The sequence below is a fragment of the Theropithecus gelada genome, chromosome 2 (assembly GCF_003255815.1).
Source record: "Theropithecus gelada isolate Dixy chromosome 2, Tgel_1.0, whole genome shotgun sequence".
Taxonomy (NCBI): domain Eukaryota; kingdom Metazoa; phylum Chordata; class Mammalia; order Primates; family Cercopithecidae; genus Theropithecus; species Theropithecus gelada.
This window is the reverse complement of record NC_037669.1, coordinates 159,589,938-159,613,929: the sequence shown is the minus strand read 5'-3', so window position 1 is coordinate 159,613,929 and position 23,992 is coordinate 159,589,938. Positions and strand designations below refer to the sequence as shown.

Sequence of the window (23,992 nt, the reverse complement as noted above, 5' to 3'; positions counted from 1 at the left end):
TCTGTTTGGAACATCTTATATAAATAGAATGATACAAAATGCTATATTTTTGACTGTCTTCTTCCATTAAGCATGTTTTCAAGGTCATCTATATTATAGCATGTCAGTACTTCATTTCATTAATGTCATATAATCTGTTGTATGGATATACTACATTTTGTTTATCCATTCATCAACTGATGGACATTTGTGGTGTTCTTACTTTTTTACTATTCTGAATAATGCCACTGTGAATGTTTTCATATTTCCAGTTGTTCTGTGTTTATACCTAAGAGTGGAATTGGTGGGTTATGTGGTAACTCTGTTTAACTTTTTGATGAACAGCCAAACTGTTTTCCAAAGTAGCTGCAGCATTTTACATTTCCACCTTCAATGTGTGAGTCCCAAATGCTCCACATCCTTATCAACACTTACTGTCTTTTTTATTTTAGCCATCCTAGTGCAAGTATGAAGTAGCTTCTCATTGTAGTTTTGATTTCATTTCTCTAGTGACTCATGATGCTGGGTGTCTTTTTTTGTATTTGTAGTTCATTTGTGTATCTTCTTTGATGAAATATCTATTGAAATCATGTATTCACTTTAAAAAAAATTTTTTAATTTTACTTTTTTTTTTTTTTTTTTTTTTTTTGAGATAGTCTCACTCTGTTGCCTAGGCTAGAGCGCTGATTTCGGCTCACTGCAACCTCCACCTCATGGGTCCAAGCAATTCTCCTGCCTCCATCTCCCGAGTAGCTGGGATTAGAGGCACATGCCACCACGCCTGGCTAATTTTTGTATTTTTAGTAGAGACAGGGTTTCACTATGTTGGCCAGGCTAGTCTCAAACTCGTGACCTCAAGTAATCCACCTGCCTCAGTCTCCCAAAGTGCTGGGATTACAGGTGTGAGCCACTGCACCTGGCCAAGTCATTTATTCACTTTTAAATTAGGTTGTCTTATTACTGAATTGTGAGAGTTCTTTATATATTCTGAATTAAAGTTCCTTGTATATGATTTGCAAATATTTTCTCCAATTCTTCAGGTTTTTTTACTTTCTTGATGGTGTTGTTTGGAGCACAAAGCTTTTAATTTTGATGAAATCAATTTATCAATTGTTTCTTTTGCCATTTGTACTTTTGGTGATCTAAAAAGCCAATACCTAATTGAAGCTAACGTAGATTTACTTCTTTTTTTTCTTCTAAGAGCTGTATAGCTTTAATTGCGTTAATTTTTGTATTTGGTGTGAAGTAGGGTTCTAAATTCATTCCTTTGCATGTGAATATCCAGTTGTGCCAGCATCATTTGTTGAAAAAACTGTTCTTTCCACTTGAATTGTTTCAACGCCCTTGTCAAAAATCAATTTACTCTGACTGTAAGAATTAATTCCTGGACTCTCAATTCTGTTCCATTGATTCTATATGTCTAACCTTATGCCAGTACCGTATTGTCTTGATTACTATAGCTTTGTGCTGTTTTGAAACTTAGAAATATGAGTCTCTGAATTTTTTTTTATTTTTCAGTATTATTTTGGGTATTCCTGGTCTCTTGCATTTCCATATGAATTTTAGAGTCTGTTGTTAATTTTTTTAAAAAGACAGCTGCCCAGCCTGACCAACATGATGAAATCCTGTCTACCAAAAAGTACAAAAATTAGCTGGGCATGGCGGTGCACACCTTTAGTCCTAGCTACTTGGGAAGCTGAGGTGGGAGAATTGCTTGAACCCTGGAGGTGGAGACTGCAGTGAACAGAGATCGTGCCACTGTACTCCAGCCTGGGTGATAGAGTGAGACCCTATGTCAAAAAAAAAAAAAAAAAAAAAAAAAAGGCAGCTGACAGTTTGGTAGCCATTACATTGAATCTGTAGATCCATTAGTGGAGTGTTGCCATCTTAACAGCATTGTCTTCTGATTCATGAACATGTAGGTGTTTTCATTTATTTACATCTTTTAAAATGTCTTTCAACAGTGTTCTGTTGATTTCAGTGTATACACCTTGAATCTTAACTTCTCCCTGAAAGAGTTTGCATTTTCCAGATGGTAATAGTTGTCATTTCATTGGGTTATATACATTATTAAATGGCACTGAGACTTTTTATTATACTTACCTATTTATATGGCCAATTCTAATCTAGGTTTAAAGTACTCCTCAGCAGTATTAATGTAAAAAATAAATGGCCAACATTAAAAATTTTCTGTTGTTTCAGAATAGTTAATTGAACCTTGTGTCTAGAAACATGTCTACGTACAACAAAGTTTTTATGTGATTTTTGGGATTTAAGGCCTGAGTTTTTAGAGCCTCCATGCCTGTTTCCGTGTTGCTAACCTAGCTCCAGCATTTCAGAAAGATGTTATTGATTGTGGAAGTAAAGATACATAAATATTTTTTCTTCTCTTCATATGACAAAAGTAAAGATAACCTCTCCAGGTAGTCCCCTTGAAGATATTTGTGTGACCCATTTCTGTTACCTTTGTAGTAGTTTTCATTATACCTCACTTGATAGCTGCTGAATGCCTTTATTTAGGGTCTGTTCATCATCGGTGTGGATGCCTTAGCTGGCAAATTAGCTTCTTCTACACTTTTCATTTTTCCAACTTGTATAGACATAATATAATTATATGTTTATTCTGGGAGGAGCAAGAAAAGGAGAGTAGATTCAGGGGGGAAAGGCACTTTTCTTTCATGAAGGAAAAAACTTTCTTTTTTGACCTAAGTAAGCCCTTTCAGAGAGGAAGGAGGGTTCAGATGTTTCAGTTAAAGCAGAAGTGCAGATTCACTATGGAAAACTTCAGAGTGATATTCAAGGTACAGGTTCTTAATTTTTTCTGGATAAAAATTTATAAGTAAAATCTAGCCTGTGGATCACCTTAATATTGCATACATTAATTTTAGCAAATGCTCTGAATTTAGAGTACCATTTTGTATCTAAACAGGATTTTCACCTCAATGTATTAGGATGTGTAATGATAAAGTCTATGAAATTTAATAACAGAAGCTCACTACATTCATAGTCTCTGTAATAACTGGATACAGGAAATTGAGAGAAGTGCTGAGGGAAAGGGAAGCTGGTGAATTTCTAATACCTTTCTTATATGTAGGAATGGAGTTCTAAAAGAGAAAAGATACCTTTTTCTTTTGCTGCCTGGCATTTGCACACCCCACCAGTCTTCATAACCTCCAGAAATCCTGAGGGTTTTTTTTTTTTTTTCTTGCTCTTGACCCTGCCAGTCTTTAAACCTCAGATGAGCTATCATTAATTCTTTTGTGTTTTCTTTGTCTAATATTTTGTGACTATTATCAGGCAACCTGGGACTTGAACATCTTTCACCTAGAATTGCAAATTGGATCACGTCTCCTTTATCGGAATCTTATGTTTTACACACAATGTTGTGTTCAAAGCTAGCTCCATCTGAGCTGGAAAAGATGGATATTGCATCATGGATTTTAAGGACTTAAAATACCACATTTAATGGGTTGCCCTTTTATTTCTTCTGAAAGGTCTTACTGAGCTTTTAGGACAGATATTTGCAGAGTATGTCGTATCCATTTCTTCTTTTTCTTTTCTGAGGAGTACAACTTTTTATCTGAATGAGCCCTCCTCGGTGAAACTGATGTTTCAAGTGAAGTTTTCACCACAGAGTATCCTGGCAATACAACCAGATGAACGATCAGTTTGCCCGTTAATTTTGTTCTTTGTTTTGAATATGAATACTAAAAGCAGTCATGGACCAGGCGCAGTGGCTCACGACCGTAATCCCAGCACTTTGGGAGGTCAAGGCTGGAGGATCACTTGAGGCCAAGGGTTTAAAATCAGCCTGACCAACATTGTGAAATCCCATCTCTACTAAAAACACAAAAATTATCTCGTATGGTGGCACACGCGTGTAGTCCCAGCTACTCAGGAGGCTGAGGTGGGAGAATCACTTGAACCCAGGAGGCAGAGGTTGCAGTGAGCTGAGATTACGCAACTACACTCCATCCTGGGCAACAGAGCTAGATTCCATCTCAAAAAAAAAAAAAAAAAAAGGAGTTATGGCTACTTTAAAACATAAATACACTAATTATAATTTGTTCAGTTATTCTACTGGAGTTTTGGGTTTCCCCACTATCTGTTAGTCAACTAGTGAAATAATAGCAATAGGAATAGCTTACATTTATTGACTGTTCTACTCATTAGCCAGGCACATAAGTGCCAGGTACTTTACATCGATTATTTCTTTTTCACATTATGAAGTAGATATACAGTCATGTACTACATAACATTTCAGTCAATGATGGACTGCATATATGATGATCCCATATGTTTAGATACACAGATATTTACCATTGTGTTATAGCTGCTTACAGTATTCAGTACAGGAACATGTTGTACACTAGGAGCAATAAGCTATACCATGTAGCCTAGGAGTGTAGTAGGCTATACCATCTAGGTTTGTGTAAGTACAAAACTAGTAAGTACAGAATTTTGAGAAGAACTCTGTGATAGTCACATAATGATGAAGTCACCTAATGACGCATTCTTAGAATCGATTCCCATAGTTAAGCAATGCATGACTGTATGTATTAGCCACGTCTTTCAGTCAGGGAAACCAAAGCTTAGAGAGGTTAAGGAAGTTATCAGAGAAAACACAGCTAGTGAGTAGTCCAGGCAGTGTGGCTTGAGTTGGTGTGCTTACCCATTAGGCTGTAGTGCCTCCTTTACCAGTGCTGACCATTAATCTCCTAAGAAATGTTGTAAGTCAGTTATCCTTAATTTCATTATCAGATGGACTAAAATTTTAGTTCAAGTTACTGGATTCTCAAGCTTTTAATGATAAAAGGAAAAATCCTGGGTTCCATGAGGATCCTAAAGGCTTCGAGAAATTGGTGGCCAAAACTTGTTTTAAAATGGCCAAGGGAACTAGGATATTCAGCCTAGGAAAAAGAATTCAAATGGAAGGTCTGACTGGCAGAGGAATTAGGTATACTCTGTGTGCAGCTGAAAGACAGAACTTGGGCCAGCAGGTGAAATTTGTGCGGAAGTAGATGTTGGCTTAGTTCTAGGGAACAGTTGTCAATATCTACAATACTGGGACATGAATAGAATTGCTTTCAGGGAAGGTATGTTAGTTCCCTTGCATCAGCCAGTAGTGAACAATTATAACTAGCCAACCTTGCCTACAGTATTATAAAGGTTTATGCTGTGTGCTATGAGATCTAGAGTGTGTAACATAAACGCTCTTTTCTAACTTTGAATAGCTCTGTTTGGCTTCTTTAAAGCCTGTTTGCGTAGATTCTCCATTGAAGATGATTGAGGATCTTGAACTTTAAAAGTAATACATGTATACAAAAATTTTCTGATGTCAAGAATTTGATTCAGAACGACTATTTTATAGTAAACATAAACTTTCTCAGTTTACAAAAATGTTGAGTTTTCTCTATTATGATAATACTGCATTACATGGATTTTTGGTGCAGAAGAGTATAATGGATGTTATGATGGTGACCAGTATTTTTGTAGTATCTCTGTTGGCACTATTTTACATACCTGATTGATAGAAGCTAGTTAAATATTCGAGTCAGAAATTAACTTTCAGACAACGACAAGAATCTTAGCTCTTATTAATTTGAAGTTTATTTCAGAAGTCTGAATTAGATAACTAATAAAATGTTGGAAGGAAACTAAATCTTTAAAGGACTCTTTTTTTTTTTTTTTTTTTTTGAGACGGAGTCTCGCTCTGTCTCCCAGGCTGGCGTGCAGTGGCCGGATCTCAGCTCACTGCAAGCTCCGCCTCCCGGGTCCACGCCATTCTCCTGCCTCAGCCTCCCGAGTAGCTGGGACTACAGGCGCCCGCCACCTCACCCGGCTAGTTTTTTTTGTATTTTTTAGTAGAGACGGGGTTTCACCGTGTTAGCCAGGATGGTCTCGATCTCCTGACCTCATGATCCACCCGTCTCGGCCTCCCAAAGTGCTGGGATTACAGGCTTGAGCCACCGTGCCCGGCCTAAAGGACTCTTATTCACTGCCATATTATTGAACCCAGCACAGTGTCAGATACCCATTTAATCCATTATAGTACCTAATACAGTATCTGACCTAACACATTGGTTTTTTTTTTTTATTTTGCCTAAAGAAAACATGTAAAAAAAAAGTTATAAAATACCTTATGTAAAAAAAAAAATGCTATAAAATACCATATGTTAAAAAAAAATCATGTTATAAAAAAATTGTAGGTTTTTTTTTTTTTTTCCCCCCCAAGATGGAGTCTACCATCTTGCCCAGGCTGGTCTCGGGGCTCAAGCCATCCTTCTGCCTCAGCCTCTCAATGTGCTGATTACAGGCGTGAGCCACTGCACCTGGCCAAAAAAATTATTTAAAAGAGGAAAGCAGTATTCATAAGTACTAGAAAATTTAAGAATGCTTGTAACATTTTTATTTTCAGGAATTAAAATAATTTAGTTTTTTTGTTTGTTTGTTTTTTTGAGACGGAGTCTCGCTCTGTAGCGCAGGCTGGAGTGCAGTGGCCGGATCTCAGCTCACTGCAAGCTCCGCCTCCTGGGTTTACGCCATTCTCCTGCCTCAGCCTCCCGAGTAGCTGGGACTACAGGCGCCCGCCACCTCGCCCGGCTAGTTTTTTTGTTTTTGTTTTTGTTTTTTTTGTATTTTTTTTTTAGTAGAGACAGGGTTTCACCGTGTTAGCCAGGATGGTCTGGATCTCCTGACCTCGTGATCCGCCTGTCTCAGCCTCCCAAAGTGCTGGGATTACAGGCTTGAGCCACCACGCCCGGCCAATTTAGAAGTGTTTTAATACAAATTAATATAAGTTTAATCTGTTAAAAAAATATAAGCATCACCTTATCGAATCCAAAACTTGATTACATCCCCAGCTTTTGCCTCAGTGGTCTTCCTGTTCAGACGATCTTATCTCCACCAATACTATCATTAGCACATTTTTTTTCCTTATTCTTTATCACCAATTGCAGGGGGAGTAAAATGCCCCATAGATAAAGCAATTGCTTCAAACACTTGTGTTTCTTTAAGCAGCATTTGTTTCCTGATTCTAAATAACATTACACCTAATGGTAACATAAATTATGTTTAATAACCTATTGTATTAACAATAAGTCTGTGAATTGTGATAACTTAAGAAATACCTACTTCTTGTAGGCATTTAATGATGTAAGTTTAGTCCCTGAATAAAAAGAAAACAGGTGCAGTAGGTAAAGCCAATAATGAATATTAATTTTTCATTTGGAGGGCGAAGGTCTTTAATATTTTTTCACATTATTTATCTGGTATGTGTCATAAATGTCTCATATTCTGTTGACTTCAGTCTTTTTAAATTTTATATGGCTGTATTTTTCTAATTTTTAGTATGATAATTTTTAAGAATTAGCCAATAAATTCATCGCAAACTCAGAACAGCAAATTAAATTGTCATTTATAAATGACAATATTTTTCTTAGCCAATAAAATGAATACTTTCATCATAAAAATATGAACTTAGCCTTTTTCTGATGATCTATGAATTTAAAAATTGGTGTAAAATTACTTGCTGTCTGACATCCTGCTTTAAAGGCAAGAGGAGGCTAATAGGTCATAGTGACATTTTTGGATAGATTGTTTTATTTAGCTATTAAGCATTTATTGAGTATCTACTGTAGTCAATGCTGGGTACTATGGTAGGAGTCAGCCTCAAAGATGAAGACTTGTGCCTCCCTGAATCCATGGACTCTCTGTCTGTTCTTTGACTTGGGACACTGTTGACTTAGTAAAAGATAAAAATCTTCTATTTTTTATTTTTCTTGAGATGGAGTCTCACCCAGGCTGGAATGCAGTGGTATGATCTTGGCTCACTGCAGCCTCCACCTCCCCCATTCAAGCAATTCTCCTGCCTCAGCCTCCTGAGTAGCTGGGATTACAGGCACCCACCATCACGCCTGGCTAATTTTTGTATTTTTAGTAGAGACAGGTTTTCCCCATATTGACCAGGCTGGTCTCAAATTCCTGACCTCAAGTGATCCTCCTGCCTCGGCCTCCCAAAGTGCTGGGATTACAGGTGTGAGTCATCACGCTCTGCTGATAAAAATCTTTTAGCTGTAAATGTTGTGACTAATTTTCCATACATGTGAGACATTTTAGAGATTTTCATCTCTGTATCTGTTATCCAAGGAGGCTTTTTTGGTAATCTTTGGAAGTTCAAGGTTGCTTATAAAGATGTCTTAAATGACATAGAAATAGTTGCCCCATCCTTAAGCAGAAGTTCAATAGCCACTCTTAAAAGAGGAGTGGCATGGGGAGTACTTACGGAAGGGAATGCAGAGGGGAAGGGAATTCTCTTAGGATTTTTTTTTTTTTTAATAGCTTTCTTAGGATGGCTTTAGAGCTCAGTATTTATCCGAAAGATAGCTCTGAGTTTACTAGTTATGACAGTACTCTGCTGGGTCTAGCATGCATACAACTCCAGGATCCTTTTGCTGAAGGATCCAGAATGTGATCTCTCCAATATGGTAGCCACTAACTACATGTGGCTATTTAAAGTATTTAACTTTAAATAAAATGTAAAATTCAGTTGCCTTAGCCACACTTCAAGTGCTTAATAGGTACACCTGGCTCATTGCTACCTTATTGCAGGGGCCCCCAAGCCCAGGTTTTTGGCCTCTTAAGACCTGGGCCCCACAACAGGAGGTAGGCGGCGGGCAAGCGAGCAAGCATTACCGCCTGAGCTCCACCTCCTGCACATGAGAGGGATCTAGGTTGTGTGCTCCTTATGATAATCTAACTCATGCCTGACGATCTGAGGTAGGACACTTTTATCCTGAAGCCATCTCCCTGCCCTGTCCATGGAAAAATTGTCTTCCACAAAGCTGGTCCCTGGTGCCAAAAAGGTTGGGAACTGCTTCCTTATTGGACAGTGGAAATTTGCCATATCAGAAAGTGTCTTATTGGACAATATAGGTCTAAAATATTGTCATCTCAAAGTTATTTTGACAGTATGATCTAGATGACAGAATTATATGAGAAAGATACTAGAAGAGGCTTAGGTGTGGTAGAGAAGATTGGTGTAAGATTGAAAAGGATATTTTCTTAGCCAATCCTCTAAGACTGTACATGACACCAGCAGTTACATTTGGAACATTTCAGGCATTCTTTCACTTTTTGCTCCCAGAATAAAATAAACAAATTCTGTTGTTTTATTTCAGGATTATAAGCATTTTCATGTTTGACTTTCAAGGTGATTCTGAAAAATAGTTTGAATTCACATCTCTTATCACACATTTGATTTCATTGTGCAGCTTTTAAGTCAAAGATTGAGCAAAATCTTATTTGTTTTAGTTCCTATTAATTGATAAAGGCTTTGAAGTTTTGAGACTTTTAAGCTCTTTAGATAGCTTGTTTACTTCACCAGTCCCCTAACCCTCACTCCACTTTAAAAAGAAGCAAATGACTGCTTTTTTGTTAGAGGGAAGTGCTGTAATTCTTTAGTTTCTCACTCTACTTTGGACATGTAGAATTAGGAAAAAAAGCATTTATAATGTAGCAGTACTTTTTTATATGGATATGTGGTGAAGATTAATAAAATTGATCATTTCCTTTCTAATTTTTATAATACACTGATTTTAAAAATAGACGAGAAAAATGATCGATTTTTTAAATCTTTACCACATATCCATATAAAAATTTTAAAATCTCATATTAAAATACAAATAGATATTTCAATAAATAATAACCAATTATATTAATAGATTTTTCTAATATTGAAGTGTTTACCTAATTGGTCACGGTGTATTACTATTTTAAAGTGCGACTTGATATTGCTAATATTAACTTTGAAAATAGATTTGTGGGTTTTTTTTCTTATTGTATTGTCTTTTCAGATTTTAGTAGTATTGAAAGAATTGAGAAGCTGCCTTTACTCAGTTATCGGCAACAATTTAAGAAGCATGGGAGTTACTTGGTCCTCTTAGGTTTCTTCTGCCTTGAAATCATTTGAGCCTGGAGCTTTTGGTGGATGTAATTCTTTGCAGCTTTCTTAAATTCTTCCATATAAAGGTTGATTTATTCTTAATTTTCAAATTTGTCAGCATAGAGTTATACACAACATTTTAAAAAAAACTTTTGTCTGTATGGTTGTGTGAATTGTTTTCCTAAATTTTGTTTTATATATACTAATGTTTTATCCATTTTAATATTTTATTTCCAAAGAACTATTTTGCTTTAAATAAATTTTTCTAATTCAATTTCCTTTTATGATTATGATTTCCTCTCTCTTCTGAAGGATTACTGATACCCAAATGTTTTTTCTCCTTCAAATATGTTACTTGAAGGAAAGGAAATGAAGTGAGAAGTGAAAACTGCTTGTTTGTGGTATAGGCTTCCTACTTCTATAAAATTGCAACACTGAGATGTAATAGGTAGTTGCTTAAGTAGAAACTATTAAGATTCCAGGATATGGCTGTGTTCCAGGATATGGACTGACCAGTTGCCCCAGGCCATAGCTTTTCCTTCCTTTCCGAATGGCTTTGTTGTAAGGGTATTTTGAAAGCATTGGTATGCAGTGTCTTTTTTTAAAATAAGTTTCCCATTTAGAATCTTTCAGCATCCTCAGCTGATGCTTTCCCAACTTAATTTATACTGGCAACACACAAGGTTGCTTGCATGTAAGTCATACTTTTCTACTTAGATATGTTAATAGTTCACAGTAAAATGAGTGGGTGGGTTTTAATAAAAATAACATTTTAGAACATTTAAAAAGGTGAGAATATATAACTAAGCTATATTTAGTCACCATTAATCAACTAATACATTTCTGTGTATTTATTGAAGTGTTTGTTTTGTGTTATATATTTTCTTATAAAATATCTTTTTGTTTAACACTAAATTTAAGCACTTGTTTTCCTTTTGTAGGTATAAGCGTGTCTTTTCAGTTGGAACTCATGCGATTACTACATATAATCCCAATACCTTAGAAGTAACAAATCAGGTAATCCTGTTAGAAGCTGTTAGGTGTTTGTATGAACTCCCTTTGAATTTTAAAAGCCAGGCTGTGACCCATTACCCTCCCTTAAATCAGTACTTTAAGATAGAAATGTCAAATCTGAAAGAGATTGATGTGCTTATGTAATACTCTGATTTGGGGATCAAAAATAATAAATAAAGAGGAGGGGGAGAATACGCTTATTTCTAGGCTCTCAAGGGTATAACTTGAAGTTACTATTAGTTGTGGCCACCTCCTTTATGTACGATTAGTAGTTTAGTTCTCTATAATTTTTAAAGGCTTATACTTTTTACTGTAATAAAAACATATGTAAGTCATGAGTCCAGTTGGTATAAAATACTTGTCATGGAAGTAGCATTATGTGTGTATAAAGGCAAGAGTAACCTGAACATTTATAAGTAAACATATTCAAAGTTATTCTGGCCTATTTTAATTCCAAATTACGCATGTTTCACAAACTTATTAACAAATTTATAAGTAATCATAAAATTTCACCTCCCAGTTCTTGTCACTTTTTAATTTTAATTTCTTTGGATTAATGTCATCATTAAAATAAGAATGCATATTGAATTTTTCTGACTAAAAACCTTTAAAAGAATTTCTTTACAGAATTACTGTAAGACACAACTTCTAGACCTCTATTTTGTAAAATTTTGCTGATTTAATCAGTGATTATGAAATTAAAGTGACAAAAGTAAGCATTACATTTTACTGTGTTATAGTAGCACCACTCAAAATAACTTTTTTTTTTTTTAGTGGCCTTATGGAGATATTTGCAGCATCAGCCCTGTTGGAAAAGGACAAGGAACAGAGTTCAACCTCACATTTCGTAAAGGCAGTGGAAAAAAGTCAGAAACTTTAAAATTTTCTACAGAGCACAGAACAGAACTTCTTACAGAAGCATTGGTAAGAAGATTCCATGTTCATAAATGAAATTTCTTTCTTTTCTTTTTAAAATGAAGTAGTTACATATAAGTAGAGAAATTAATGTTCTCTATACCCACTATGATTACTTTTTCTTACTGACCTTTAACTTGACACTGTGGAATGTTCACTTTTCTCTAACAGGCTGGAAATCTTTTATATTTGAGAGTTTCTTATTAGTTTTTTTTAATTGCATATGCAAGAGAAAGCATTGTATGTTTATCTTGTTCTTCAATAAGGTTTCATACTGTTTTTATTGAATATTCTTAAACTATAACTTGAATAACAGCTTTTAGTGTCTAGGTTACCAAGTCAGGATTTTACTTGCTTTGAGTAGAACGGACTGAGCCAAGTCTTCCTTACCAGTCTGTTATAAACTGTGGTTATGTTTTCTCTTTCAGAGATTTAGAACCGATTTTTCAGAGGGAAAAATCACAGGAAGGGTAAATATTTAACATTTATTATGTATTTTTATTTGTTCAAATGTTGCCCTTTATTGTAAAAATCATTTCATAATCTGTTCCATTTGTAGCAAAGCTAAAGGGAAAAAACGGAAACAAAATTTTAATGTCTCCTGTTACCATATGATACATGATGTAGTTTAATAGGAAACTCAAATATGAACAGTTAGATTTAAGAATGTTGATGCTGGTAGATGGGGAAAAAAAATCAGGCAAAAAAACCTTTGGAGCATTAAAAGCAACACTATAAGCATTCAGGTAGTCCTTATTCAGTATTCCAAACAATAATACTAGAGAGCATCACACTGCTGATAGTGCTTGTTGGAACATGCATTCGTTGTTTTGTGTAGGAGTTTCTTATTTCAGAAGTGTTCAAGTTTTAAGATTTGAGCATATTGAAACTGTCTTCTTTCATGTTCTTGGACTGGATCTGGCCTGTACTGAAGCTTGGCATGGTGCACCGACAGCTTTGGAGGAAACTGGTAGCATATCAGAGTCATCTTAACTTTCCCAGGCCTTTTCCAGTAATGTAACAGCAGCATTTAAACTAAATCAGAGACTTCTGGGAAAGAGGAATAGGCGTGTATGCTTTTACACTCTCTTGAAATATTAACTTTCTTCCCATTAGCAGGTATTACTTTTATAATGGGGAAAAATAATGCTTAAATTTATAGCACTGTTCAGAACCCTAGCTTTTGGCAAAAGGCAGGAACTGAATTCTAATATGCGGGCAGCACCATTCTCCTGTCCGTCTTAGGCCCTCCTCCTTTCTATGAATACTCTGCTGCTTGTTTTAGCATCCTAGAAACCTCATTAATTTCAACTCTAGCAATTGACTGGTTGCTCAGCAGCCTTTTAAAATAGTTCAATGGCAACCGGCGAGTTGCTTATTTCTTGTTCCTGATGAGCCGTGGTCAAATTTTTATAAATCATAACTTGGTGTGCTTATTTTAATATTCTATGTTGGCAGGTGACATACTTCATCTGTTTGGGAAACAACTGCTTTCAAAAGCATACTTAGAGTTTTTATATAAGCTGTCTTTTGTACCAGTTAACTTCCGCCACTTAATACTTTTCAAAATCTTGTGGTAGAAACAGTACCTCTAGAAGATAGCCCAAAGGATAGTTTACCTAATTTTACATCAGGAGTAAGGGGCTCAAAGTGACACCTATATCATCCTAAAAACAAATTTAGATTCCACCCCAAATGCTGTGCTGGCTAAACAGCACTCTTCTTGCCTAAGTTGAATTTGGCTGTAAGACCTCCATTTGCCCTAGATATACTTCTAAATCAGGGTTTCTCAAAGTCCTTCTTGGTTGGTCCGTGCAATCCTGAGATATAATGATGTTTCTATCAGCACATCTCATTAATGGCAGCTGTTTATGAGCTGGGAGGAATGGAGAATATTCTATATAGTGGTCTCGAGGCATGTACACAAGTGTAGTTTGGAAAACTTCACAATTTTTGTGCCCTACCTTCTTCTCCCATTCCTGCAGGAGAGGTGTGGCATTGATTGATCTTTTAGTTCAGAATCAAGGTTCTATATTCTTGGGTTAATGCAGGCCCCTTGTCTGTCTGCACAATTACTTTTATGGAACTATGTGTGTGTGTGATGCATAGATCAGTAATGTTGAGGAGACTTGATGTCCTGTGAAGGTCATTGCTGACTTCAGTGTTGGGATATTAGTGGAGGTATTCATTACTTAGTGCCTCACTCTCTTTTCTGAAAACCTAGAAGATAATTTGTTATTTCAGTATTAGAAATAGTTGTACCGTAGAGCAGCCAATTGATTTTTATGTTAAAAATGGTAAATGACCATGTATCTCACTTCATATTGATGGGGAGAAAACTTTGTGGTGTGTTGGTGGGGGAGAGGATACTCATTTCACATCTGAAACTTTGTTATCCTTATTTTCTCTTTGCTTCAATTTTCTTTTATTTTAAATTTATTTTCTTCTTTCATATCGCATCATTTTGCTTAGCAGCCTTGATTAAACCTTTTTTCTTTTTAAAGACTATAACTGGATAGTAAATGGATATTGACTATTCTGATAATTTCTGACACTCAGCTACTTTAATTTGTGAAAGAATATTATCTAAATGGAATTTTACTTGCTATTATGATCTAAAATCTTGAAAATAACTTTCCAATTGTGTGGTTAGAAAAGCCTAAGGTCAAATGTAGGCCTCAGTTTTTTTTTTTTTTGGTATGTGGAAATAAAATATACATTAATATACTGAGCTGATTCAGGTTGTTTAAATTGAATATTACAACTTCCCTGAAATGTGACTTAGCTCTTTTCAGTATTGAACTTGGATTAAAAGAATCCATCAAAGAAAGTGGATCTTTTTTCCAATAAAACGCTTTCAGAATACATTTCTATGTAGGATTTCCTTTTTTCTTTTTATAAATTCACATAGAGTGGCTTAAAATAGCTTCACAAAATATTGTAGTCCAAAACCTTTGCTAATTAAAAAGGAATGTACTGTCTTCAATTAGTGCAAACATTCTTAAACACCTCCAAATGGCTAACATTAATCATATTTTTAACAATTTGGATAGTAGTTCTAAATATTTATGATGATGATTAGATTTTTGGTTGTTTCGATAGTGACTGATACATTAAATTTTATTTTATATAGTTTTATTTTACAAACCTAAAAGTAATACTGTTCCTGTCTCTAGAGATACAACTGCTATAAGCATCACTGGAGTGACTCAAGAAAACCCGTAATTTTGGAAGTAACTCCTGGAGGCTTTGACCAAATTAATCCAGCAACCAACAGAGTACTCTGTTCCTATGACTATAGAAATATTGAAGGATTTGTAGATCTCTCAGATTATCAAGGAGGATTTTGTATACTTTATGGAGGATTTAGTAGATTGGTAAGTACTTTTTTAAAAAAAGAAAAAACCCTTTAAAAGGGTCATGACCATTTGAAGGAAAGCAAAGCTTTTTATACTTCATTTAGAAATTTCACGTGAGTCCTCTGGGAAGAAGTATAAGAGTGCAGGTTTTGGTATCAAAGATACCTGAGCTTGAATCCCAATTTGCTGCTTTCCAAAAGGAGGAGGGTGAGGATCTGGTGAGATATGTAAAATGCTTTACACACAATGAGTGGCTTAGTACTATAAACAGTGACTACAGTTGTTATTTTCATTGGTATTACTGTCTTACCAAAAAGTTTCTAAGCTTTCTTTGGAAAAGTAATTTAAGCCTTGCAGGGTGGCTCACACCTATAATCCCAGCACTTAGGGAGGTAGAGGTAGGAGGATAGCTTGAGCCCAGGAGTTTGAGACCTCCCTGGGCAACATAGCGAGATCTTGTTCTGCACAAAAAGGAAAAAAAAATTGAAAAAGTAATTTAAAATCGCTTACTTTTTGAGAGTCATTCATCCTTTGCCTAGCTGTTTATAATCTGAAATCTGAGTATTCATTGAAACTTAATTTGGGATTCATTACATGTTTTTGTTCTGAAATTCAGAACTATATATAAGTAAATTATGGGGTGTAACAGAAGCTACTTAAGATGCTGAGACCCTATTAATCAGTAATAGAAGCTGAAGTATAGATAACTATTTTTTTTTAAAGATATATCCTGCCTTTCTATCTCAAAGATGTACAGTAGAGGAAGGTCTCCAAATGGAGAGACTCATTTGAACTTAATTGCAAAATTCCTTTCTCTTGAAAACTTAATTTTTGTAGCTACCTTAGTGTTCTGGGAATGCTGCTTCAATATTTAGTGTTTTGTAGATAAAATATCCTCCTCTTGGTAGCAGAGCCAAAGTAAGCCTAGAACTTTTACATATTTAAGAGTAGATGTTAGCAAAAGGGAAATAAACAATGATGGGGACTAGATAATCTGATGTACAAAATATAGTTGTGTTCTTCAGAATTACAGGCCTTTTTCCATCTTAGATTTACTCTTTCCCCACTTGATGGGTACCATCCTAGTTTTCCTCATCTAGGAACACACAGGTAAACCTCCGTGTGTTACCTCTGAGGCTAGACCCAAAAGATGAAGGCCCTTCTCCTAGCTCAAAGCCTGCTGTCTTAGTACTATCCATAGACTGTCTTCCCTGGTCAGTGGTAATTTGGAATGCTTAACATCTTGTTGGTAAACATACCCGATTACAAGAATATGGCTTGTCAGGCCTTAATAGGATAACTGTCTCACAGTAATTCAACCAAGCCATAAAATGGAATAATAAGGTAAATATTAAGGATGGAGATTGTTTGATACTCTTCTTATTGCCAACATTTTATATTACTTGGTGGCAGCAAGAAGTTTTGATTTGAATTAATCCACTTTCTCACTGTAAGACACTAGCTAAAATGAATCAATTCACTATAAATATGGTACTATACCAGATTTATTCAACAAACCTTGAATACCTTTTGCATCTATGGTGACTATAAAAAGTTGCTAGGAATAAGATCAGGTTCTTAAACACGATGTGATCCAGCGTTTCTCAGCAGGGGAGCTATTGACATTCTGAGCAGGACAATTCTTTCTTGTGTGGGACACCTACTCTGCCCTTTACAGGACATTTAGCATTTCTGGCCTCTAGGCACCAAATGCAAGTTTAGGTTGAGCATACCAAATCTGGAAGTTCAAAATGTTCCAAAATCTGAAATGTTCTGAGTGCCAACATGATGCTTAAAGGAAATGCTTATTGGGGCATTTCAGATTTGGGATTTTCAGATTTGAGATGCTCAACTGGTAAGTGCAATGAAAATATTCCAAACGCTGAAAAACTCTGAAGTCTGAAATACTTCTGATCCCAAGCATTTCAAATGACAGATACTCATCCTGTAGCCTGTTTCCTTATCTTTGTAAATAGAGCCCAGAAAGTTGGTCTGTAACATTAGTAGGCCAATGACTTGTAAACATTTAAACATTCTTCAGCATCATCTTGCAAAGAAGCCCACTATGTAAAACAGATTAAATCAGAGCTGCCTTGTTTGAAACTGAGAGTCCTGCCCACACAGTACCCATCACCCCCAGTGGCTTGACTGGGGTTCCTTGGAGGCCCTTCTTGGAAGAACCAGCGTGCTGTTTTGCGTAAGGTGATGAGAACCAGAACCTGAGAAATTTTGAGATAATTGCCACTCAATGAGTTGCTTGCCAGGCTCTGTATCCCAGACTTCATTATTTTAACTTAGTAATAGTCTTTTCATTGAAACAACTGTTTATTTGCCTCTAAGACCTACCTCTTTTTTGTCTAGAATTTCTACTTTAATACCTTTCCTATGAGTTGATTAGCTATAGACACATTTCAGTTGTTTCAACTCTGACTTTTTAACTTTCTAAATTTGTGCAGCATTTATTTGCATCAGAACAAAGAGAAGAGATTATTAAAAGTGCAATAGACCATGCTGGTAACTACATAGGTATTTCATTGCGGATCAGGAAAGAGCCTTTAGAATTTGAGCAATATTTGAATCTTCGCTTTGGAAAATACAGCACTGATGAATCCATCACATCTTTAGCAGAGTTTGTAGTCCAAAAAATATCACCTAGACATTCGGTAAGACCCATATGTTAAAAATGAAAATTTATTCATCTGATTTTGACATTTTTAAAAATAACTTTTTACTATGTCTCAATTTTATTTTTTGAAGGAGCCTGTAAAAAGAGTTCTAGCACTTACAGAAACATGTTTAGTAGAACGTGATCCAGCAACCTATAATATTGCAACATTGAAGCCTTTAGGAGAAGTAAGTTTCAGCATTGTTAGCTTAAATGAGATTTCTTTCTGTTGATAAATTAGGATATTTTTCTTTGTATTTTAATGTTTACTCATGGCTAAAGCATATGAAATGGACAGAATTTGTATTTAACTCTTAACATATTTATATTAATTGATCATAGAACAATGATTATTACAAAAGTTATTTTCCAAGTATATATAAAGAATGGAACTTGTTACTCAATAACTGAAAATTTGAATGAGACTTTTAAGCAGTTTTAAACTCTTACATTGTAAACAAGTCACATCTTAAAATACTGACTTTTGTAAGCTAAGCAATGCATTTCATAATGAAATATTCTAAAACCATAAACATTTTTTTGTTGAAGCTATTTTTTGTTTTTTCATTAGGTATTTGCATTGGTCTGTGACTCAGAAAATCCACAACTTTTTACCATTGAATTTATAAAAGGGCAAGTACGGAAATATTCTTCAACAGAAAGGTATCTTTTTTTTTAATTTAAGTTTTTGAAATCCTAGTATGTGCAAGGCACAGTGCTTGGTCAACAAGGAAAATCAAAGATTTGTAGTCTAGAAATATAAAATTGTTCAACTTGGGAAAAGACATTTTCTTGCATATTTAAAATGACCATCCCATTTTCAAATTACTTTTTTTTTTTTTTTTTTTTTTTTTTTGAGACAGAGTCTCACTCTGTCACTCAGGCTGGAGTGCTATGGCATGATCTTGGCTCACTGCAACCTCCGCCTCCCAGGTTCAAGCGATTCTCCTGCCTCAGCCTCACTAGTAGCTGGGATTACAGGCGTGCACCACCATGCACACCTAATTTTTTTCTTTTTTTCTTTTTTTTTGTATTTTTAGTAGAGATAGGGTTTCTCCATCTTGGCCAGGCTGGTCTCGAACTCCTGACCTCAAGTGATCCGCCCGCCTTGGCCTCCCAAAGTGCTGGGATTATAGGCATGAGCCACCACACCTGGCCTGTATAGTGTTTTTATAGTATTTCCAGTAGTATATGACCGGTAGCGGTTTCTTGCCTTACAGAGCTTTCAATCTAAGGTCAACAAGACTGGAATGTTAAGCAATGGTTATGTTTTTTCCTGTCCTGAATTCAAGGAAAAAGAACATCTTAAAAAAAGTACAGATGTTCTAATCAGAGGAAGGATCTTAACGCTCTGTTTATCAGATGCTTTATGTACATTATCTTGCTTAGTCCTGACAGTAACCATAGGAAGAAGGTCCTCTTATTCCCAATAATACTTACATGCAGAAAGTACAGCAAATTCTTTGTGACTTGAGGTTAGGAAAAGATTTATCAGATGTAATACCAAAAACACAATCCAGAAAAGAAGAAAAGGTTGTTAATTAGACTTCATTAAAGTTTAGAACTTTGACACCATTTAGAAAAAGACAGATCATAGGGAGAAAATCTTTGCAAAGCATATAGCTAATAAAGGATTTCTATCCAGAATATGTGAAGAACTCTTACAACTCAATACTGAAAAACCAAGCGACCCAATAGTGAATGGGCAAAAGATTCAAATAGATACCTCACTGGAGAAATATGAATGGTAAATACATGAAAAGATCATGAATCTTTAGGAAACAAAAATGCAAACTACTACATATTCACTAAAATGACTAACATCAAAAAGACTGCCAGTGCCAGGTATTGGCGAGGATATGGAGAAAAGAACTCTCATACCTTGCTGGTAAGAAGGCAAAATGATACAACCAGTTTGAAAAACAGTTTGATAATTTCTTAAAAGATAAAACACATACTTATATGGCCCAGCAGTTCCACTTTTAGGTATCTATCCAAGAGAGATGAAAAGATGCCTACAGAAAGACTTGCACATGAATGTTCATAATATCATTACTCATTATAGCCAAAAGCAGAAGCAATCCTTGTCTAAATCAGCCAGTGAATGAACAGACAAAATGTTGTCTGTTCATACAATGGAATACTACTCAGCAGTAAAAAAGGACTGAACTAATACATGCAACAACTTGAGTGAATCCTAAAAGCCTATGTATGATAAGTAAAATAAGACACCTATGACTACATATTGACTACATATTCTATAATTCTGTTTTTATGAAGTTTCTTTAAAAAGCAAAACTATAGAGATAGATGGGTGGTTTCCTGGGGCTGGGGAGTGTTCTTTTGCAAATGGGCGTGAGGAAATTTTCTGGAGTGATGAAAATATATCAAAACTGGATGATGGTGATTATACAGTTGTATAAATGTATTAAAAATTATCAAACTGTACATTTTAATTGGATGACTTGTGATTTGTAAGTTAGAACTGAGTAAAGCTGTTAAAAATAAAGGGAGAGAAAGAGACATTGAAGTTAGTGTTTAAGTAACTTGTGCAGTGTCATGTAGCAGCACAGTGAAGAGCTAGTATTAGAGCTCTTCCTTAGCCCCACTCTTTGTGTTTCCCGTTGTAACTGTAGTGTGTCCCTGAGCAGGTTACCTGCTAAAGGGCCTATGCTTCATGCTAGATCAGAATTCCCCTTAATCATCAATGCTAAAACCTTTTTTTACTTTTATTCTTACTTAGAGATTCCTTATTAGCAAGTTTGCTGGATGGAGTAAGAGCCTCTGGTAATAGAGATGTTTGTGTAAAAATGACACCAACCCATAAAGGTCAGCGATGGGGGTTACTCAGCATGCCTGTTGATGAGGAAGTAGAGAGCCTTCACCTCAGGTTCTTAGCTACGCCTCCAAGTACGTATTGATTTAAATGTAATTACATTTCCACCCATCTACTTAATAATTTAAGAATTAGGAATTCGTATCTTCTTTTTGAACCTCTTAATCTCTTTACAGATGGCAACTTTGCAGATGCTGTATTCAGGTTCAATGCTAATATTTCATACAGTGGAGTCTTGCATGCAGTAACACAAGATGTAAGATAAGTTTTATAATTGTTCATTGTTATTGACTTTTGGTATGGAAACTTTTTTGAAATACTCTTTCTTCACCTAGGGTCTCTTCTCAGAAAACAAAGAAAAACTGATCAATAATGCCATAACAGCATTGTTGTCCCAAGAAGGGGATGTCGTTGCTTCAAATGCGGAACTTGAGAGTCAGTTCCAGGCCGTGAGGAGGCTTGTGGCATCCAAAGCTGGTTTCCTAGCTTTCACTCAGCTTCCAAAGTAAGTTGTCTTCTGAAACTTAATTTCTCTTAGAGAGTTTGAACTACTCAAAATGGCAAATAAAGAACGATGCACCTCCTTTTCCTTGACTAAACCAGATACCTTTTATAGGGTGATATGGTACTTTATTCATGAGAAATGAAAAAGGAAGGTGAGGGGAGGAGAAGCGGAATATTGGTCCCATACTCACCAGTAATATTCCTGACTCTTGAATTTGAATGGGAAATTACATGCCTTTTAGTTTTAGTTAACCCTAAAAAATATTTTCCTTCTCGAAGAAAAAACTTATGAAGACTGATAAATTTCAGAGGTGGAATTTAAAATACGTCATTGTTCCAGTAATACAATGGAAAGTTAATATGACCTATTTCAATAATATAACAATTTAAAATGTTTTGATATTGCTATTATATGCTTGGTTTTTGTTCCAAAAGGTTTCGCGAGCGTCTCGGGGTGAAGGTAGTAAAAGCACTCAAAAGGAGCAACAATGGAGTCATCCATGCAGCAGTTGATATGCTTTGTGCCCTTATGTGTGTAAGTCGTAGTTTTCTTAAGGAAACTGGTTTTTCTTAAGTTGACTGGTGGTTTTGATTTCCACAATCCCAGATTTTCATTGTACCAATCAGTTCTTGTTTCTATGTTTTTTAAATTGTTCTCATAGTTATTCAAATAAACCTTTGTTTAGCATATTCTATATACCAGGCAATGTTCTGTGTGCCAGAAATTCAAAGATCTATAAGACAAATTCTTTTCTTCCTTCACTTTGTTGACAGTTTGGTAAAGTAGGCATATCTGTACAAGGTAAGGTAGTAGGGGCCATAGGATCTTGAAAAGCAGCACTTTTTGTTTGGTGATGAGGGGAAATGAAAGATTCTCACCCACTCTTTCTGGAAGATGTTACATTTGATCTGAATCTTGAAGGACAGGCAGGAATTTTCTAGCTCTGGAAAGGCCTTCCTGGGTGGGGAATAGCATGTACAAAGGCATGTTTGGAAAGCAACAAATAATTAAATATGGTTGGGTTATGAGGTATGGGTGGGGGGGTAATTAGGTAATTAGGAGTTGTGGCTAGAGATGTATGCAGACAGTAATAAAAAACCTTCTGTATCAGGAGGGAGGAGCTAGATTTGCATGCTTTTGTAAGGATTTTTTAGCAAGAGAGCAGTAACGTGATCAGGTTTGAGTTTTTAAAAACCCACACTGGTAGTATGTGGAGAATAGAAGTAAAATTAGAGGCAGGTTGACCAAATTGTCATGTAAGAAATGAGTTGCTGAGCTAGGGTAGTCACAGGGGCTAAAGAAGAGGTACATCTGAAAGCTGTTGCGCAGTAAAGATCTAACTCAGTGGCAGCTTGTACAGAGGGAGAAACAATTGTTTAGTATAGTTTTGAAGTTTCTCATTATCTCAGTTTTGTGTGTAGTACCTGGGACTTTTCCTTATATAAAGTGTTTTAGGCAAGCTTAGTGGCACATAAACATAAGTAAACACTTCTATAAAACCTTGCATCCCCAAAAGTGAATTAATTATATTTACTGTTCCAAACAAGTAGTGAGATAACTAGAACTTAAAATAACAATGATATGGAGAGTTGCTTTATTATAACAAAAGATGTTCCTATCACCTAGGAAATTCTAAGGGTAAAGAGCTTTGTGTCAGGCTCCCCTATCATTCAGGAAATTGCAAAGGCCTTAGGAGCTCTGTGTCAGGAACCAGGGTAAAAGACTGTTGCAACAAAAGATTCTGCTAGTACCCCTGTCTGCAAGGGTTTTAGGTGCTGTATGTCAGGAGCCAAGGAAAGAGACCTATATATATATTAATATGTCATATATTCCCTCTGCTCAGAATTCTTTCCCTGCTCATCATTCATTAAGAGCTCAAGTCAGCTTTTAAATGAAGCTTACCAAATATGCACACCTACTATGTACCCACAACAATTAAAAAATTTAAAAATAAATGAAGCTTTCCTATTCCTGAAGGTGGTAGTGATTTATCCCTCCTTGAAGTGAAATTACCCTCATGAATATAACACTTATCTTTCTTAGCAATTTCTTCTTTGGATTATTGCTCTTTCTAAACATGGTATAATTTTTATTTTTATCTTTAACGGGCCTTGTCAAGCTGTTTAATAAACAATAATTATTTTTTTCTGTGTTTCAGGTACTATTCTATGAATTTCACATATATTATTCAGTCTTCCAATGAACTTTAGAAGTTACTACTATTATATCTATTTTACAGAGAAGGACTTAAGGCCCAAGTAACTTGTTCAAGGTCATGTAGCTAGTAAGTAGTAGAGGAGGCTTCAAGCCCACTTTCTAGCTCCAAAGTTTATACAATTAACCATAACAACGTACAGTATTTGCTAAATGAGCAGAAACAAAAAGGAAGGAAATTCTGACACGTGTTGCAACATGGATGAATCTTGAGAACATGATGCTAGTGAAAGAAGTCAGTCACAGAAGGATAAATACTGTATGATTTTATTTATATGAGGTCAAATTCACAGACAGAAAGTAGAATGGTGGTTGCCAGGGGCTAGGGGAAGGCAGAATGGGGAATTGTTGTTTAATGATTACAGAGTTTCAGTCTGGGAAAATGAAAAAAGTTCTAGCGATGAGTAGTGGTGATAGTTGCCCAAAGATGTGAATGCTTAATGCCACTGAACAGTGTAATTTAAAATGGTTAAGATGGTAACTTTTGTTATATGTAGTTTACCACAATAAAAAAAGTAAACAGTGCTATGAAACATTGAGCCCTCATTACATATTAGGTGTT

General features: G+C 35.6%; 1 protein-coding gene across 2 annotated transcripts in view; it reads left to right on the top strand.

Moving 5' to 3' along the window:
* DNAJC13 (DnaJ heat shock protein family (Hsp40) member C13) overlaps positions 1-23,992 on the top strand; it is a 121,263-nt gene that overhangs the window by 18,553 nt on the left and 78,718 nt on the right. For both annotated transcript variants that reach the window (XM_025376313.1, XM_025376314.1), the window contains exons 3-13: positions 10,864-10,939; positions 11,711-11,860; positions 12,280-12,321; positions 15,028-15,228; positions 17,667-17,873; positions 17,968-18,063; positions 18,447-18,538; positions 20,619-20,785; positions 20,888-20,967; positions 21,047-21,216; positions 21,651-21,750. In XM_025376313.1, coding sequence (XP_025232098.1) covers positions 10,864-10,939; positions 11,711-11,860; positions 12,280-12,321; positions 15,028-15,228; positions 17,667-17,873; positions 17,968-18,063; positions 18,447-18,538; positions 20,619-20,785; positions 20,888-20,967; positions 21,047-21,216; positions 21,651-21,750 — 1,381 coding nt within the window. The remainder of the gene's footprint in view (positions 1-10,863; positions 10,940-11,710; positions 11,861-12,279; positions 12,322-15,027; positions 15,229-17,666; positions 17,874-17,967; positions 18,064-18,446; positions 18,539-20,618; positions 20,786-20,887; positions 20,968-21,046; positions 21,217-21,650; positions 21,751-23,992) is intronic.